This window comes from Trichechus manatus, unplaced genomic scaffold (genome assembly GCF_000243295.1).
Source record: "Trichechus manatus latirostris isolate Lorelei unplaced genomic scaffold, TriManLat1.0 scaffold00026, whole genome shotgun sequence".
Lineage (NCBI taxonomy): Eukaryota > Metazoa > Chordata > Mammalia > Sirenia > Trichechidae > Trichechus > Trichechus manatus.
Window position 1 is genome coordinate 6,620,895 of NW_004443962.1, and position 3,673 is coordinate 6,624,567.

Below are 3,673 nucleotides of genomic sequence, written 5' to 3' on the forward strand. Positions count from 1 at the left end.
AAGCTTGCGAGCAGGCATCTAAGATACAACTGTTGGTCTCTACTCATATGGAGCAAAGAGAATGAAGGAAATCAAAGGCTCAAAGAAGAAACTAGTCCACGGGACTGTTAGCCCCCATGAACCACAACATCCTCAAACCTGAGATCAGAAGAACTAGATGGTGCCTGGCTACAACTACCTATGGTTCTGACCAGGGACACAATAGAAGGTAGATTGGGGGGAAAATGTAGAACAAAACTCAAATTTCTGAAAAAGGCCAGACCTACTAGACAGATAGAGACTAGAGGAACCCTCAAGACTATCACCCTAAGATACCCTTTGAACTTTGAATTGAAACTATTTCTGGAGGTCACTTTTCAGCCAAATAGTAGTTTGGCTTATAAAATAAGCTATCACTCATGAATAATATGCTCCCTTGAATGATTAACTGTATGAGACCAAATGGTCAACATTTACCCAAAAGCAAAGATGAAAAGGCAAGGAGGGGAAGGGAAGCTAGATCAATGGAAACAGATCAAACCAATTGGAAATAATGAGATTGCTGACACATTGTAAAAATTGTAACCAATAGCACAGAACAATTTGTATAAAAATTGTTAAAGGGGAACCTAGTTTACTGTGTAAACTTTCAGCTAAAGCACAGTAAAATATTACTGTAAAATACTTTAAGGGCTATTTTGGTTTAAGGTTTAAAGATTATCTCAGGGGATTGGTTTCAGGGTGTCATCTAGCCTCCATGGCTCCAGAAAGTCAGGAGTCCATGAAAATTTGAAATTCTGTTCTACATTTTCCCTCTTTTTATCAGGATTCTTCTATAGAATCTTTGATCAAAATGTTCAGTAATGACAACTGGGCACCATCCAGTTCTTCTGGTCTACCGGCAAAGGAGGCAGTTGTTCAAGGAGGCAATTAGCCACACATTCTGGTCTTGCTTTTCCTTTATCCAGTTAACGTTTGTCAAAAGGAAGTAATTCATTGTCAGCTTAGTCAAGTATTAGCTATGTTAACTAGAGCAAGTTAATCTCTCTAAGCTTCTGTCTCCTCACTTGCAAAACAGTGATTATACTCCTACAGGGTTGTTGAAAAGATTAAATTAGAAAATGCTTATCAAGTACTTTGCATGGACTTGTTACATACTAATCTTTGACATATTTTAATCTCATAATTGACATTCATGAACACTTTTACATTTAAACTGGTTGTGAATTGGCAAAAATGACTTGTCTTTCCATTCTGTAATTGTAGTCTTGGATTATATCAATGGAGTGATAAAGTAGTTCGAAAAGTGGAGAGATTATGGGATGTTCGGGATAATAAGAGAGTCCGTCACACCGTGTATCTCCTGGTAACACCTCGTGTTGTTGTAAGTATTATTGAAAATTTTTCCATATCATGAGCCATCTGCTCTTTTCCTTCATTATGGCCCTTGTTAATCATTATTGTTTAAGAACTTATTATTACAGAGCCTGACAGTAGGAAAAGTAATATAAAGCCAGTACAATAAAGCTACAGGCCAAGAGAAATCTGAGGAAGTGGAAATTTGGCAGTGATTCTCATGGCCTCATCCTACCCACTGCTTTAAGCCAGTGCCTCTTAGAATCACCTGTACTCCTATGTTTGCATTATCGCCGGTTGTTTCATTTGATGCTCCTTTCACCCCCTAACTTAATGACAGAAGCCTGTTTCTCTCTTCTCCTTCCTTGACTGCACACAGCTCTCTGTCTTCTGAAGTTTTGGACCACTCTTGGGATATTTGCAGTCCCTGGAAGTCTTTTTATGAAGGACAGATAAAATCAAATATGCAGAATTATATTCTAGTAAATAACTTTTTTCCCTACAGAGACTTATCTGTAATAAGAGCAGAAGTTTATATCTGCATTAAAGTTATTGTTGATACAAGATGTATAAGTGGCAATCATACTAGTCTAACTTTTTTTGAAATATATGTGACTTCGAGTAAAAGTCTTCAAATAGAGGATAAAATATTAAGAGAGATAGTTTACTAGCAAAGAAGAATATGACAGCATCAAAATATTTTAATTATATTAAAAACTTTACTTTTAAAAGGAGTTGTCTTCTCACCAAAGTAATTTTTTTTTTAATTGTGCTTTAAGTGAAAGTTTACAGTTGAAGTCAATTTCTCATACAAAAATTTATACACACATTGCTACTGTGACCCTAGATGCTCTCGCTATAATATGACAGCACACTCCTTCTGTCCACCCCGGATTTCCCATGTCCATTCAACCAGCTCCTGTCCCATTTTGCCTTCTCATCTCGCCTCTGGGCAGGAGCTGCCCGTTTAGTCTCATGTATCTACTTGAGCTAAGAAGGACTCTCTTCACGAGTATCATTTTTATGTCTCATAGTCCAGGCTAATCTTTGTCTGAAAAGTTGACTTTGGGAATGATTTCAGTTCTGGGCTAATGGAGAGTCTGGGAGCCATGTCTTCCAGGATCCCTCCAGTCTCAGTCAGATCATTAAGTCTAGTCTTTTTACTAGAATTTGAGTTCTGCACCCCGCTTTTCTCCTGCTCCATCAGGGACTTTCTGCTCTGTTCCCTGTCAGGATAGTCACTGATGGTAGCCGGGCACCATCTAGTTCTTCTGGCCTCAGGCTGATGGAGTCTCTGGTTTATCTGGCCCTTTCTGTCTCTTGGGCTAATATTTTCCTTGTGTCTTTTCACCAAAGTAATTTTTTAATGTCTGTTGTATTGAATGTGATAAAGATTTTGCCATTATCTTATGGTACTTTTTGGGATTGTATTTGTTTTCTGATTCTTAGGATGAAGCACGAAAACACTTTAACTGTCCAATTCTGGAGGGAATGGAACTTGAAAATCAAGGTGGTATGGGCACTGAGCTCAACCATTGGGAAAAGCGGTTATTAGAGGTCAGTTTATATAAAAATTTTACTGAACTTCTTTTTCTTTAATAAAAGTAATTCATACTCATGGTAAAAGTTATTCAAATAGTGTAATAGATTATAAAATAAAAAGTTAAAAAGGCCCTTTTCCCCGTCAGTTCCCCAGGCCCCCTTTCCAGGTATAACCACTATTTCAGTTTTTTGTATACCCTTCCAGAATTGTTTTCTGTGTGTGTATAATTTTTTTAAAAAACCACACAAATGGGTTTGTACATTTATACAACTTTTTTCACTTAATGATGTATCTTAGACACCTTTCTAAGACAGTGCAAGTGCTTCTACTGTAAATGAAATCTATGCTTTCCTGAAAAATTCATTCTTCAAAATTGGACACTAAAAATAGCAAGGCTTATGGGAGAAAAACAAGTAACCAGAGTACTAACAAAACAATAAATCATAACAAAAATACTATCACAGTTTAAAAAAATATTAAATTTCCAGTAAGTAAAGTCCTATACTTACTTTAGTATTTCTTTACCATAAAAAACAACAAAAAGCAATAGCAGCTTGATGAGGAGCTATAAATCTCAATAATGAAGACAAGGATGAAATGCATAATGATTAGGGAGAACCATGCAATCAAGTACTTCCAAGATAGAGATTCTGGCCATAATGAGCCAAGAGGAAGAACATGAAGTGAACAGGCATCATGTACAGTACATTATTTCTTTGATGTTTTCTGTATTTAGCTGTATTAGTGCACTTTGTGGTTAGCTCCTATTACTTCATGGCACAAAATATTAAAATG

The 3,673-nt window shown here is 36.5% G+C and overlaps 1 protein-coding gene across 1 annotated transcript in view; it reads left to right on the forward strand.

The window, feature by feature from the left end:
* The window catches only part of LMLN (leishmanolysin like peptidase), an 87,565-nt gene that overhangs the window by 35,075 nt on the left and 48,817 nt on the right, over positions 1–3,673 (forward strand). Inside the window, exons 4-5 of the mRNA XM_004373715.2 lie at positions 1,246–1,363; positions 2,785–2,892. Coding sequence (XP_004373772.1) covers positions 1,246–1,363; positions 2,785–2,892 — 226 coding nt within the window. The remainder of the gene's footprint in view (positions 1–1,245; positions 1,364–2,784; positions 2,893–3,673) is intronic.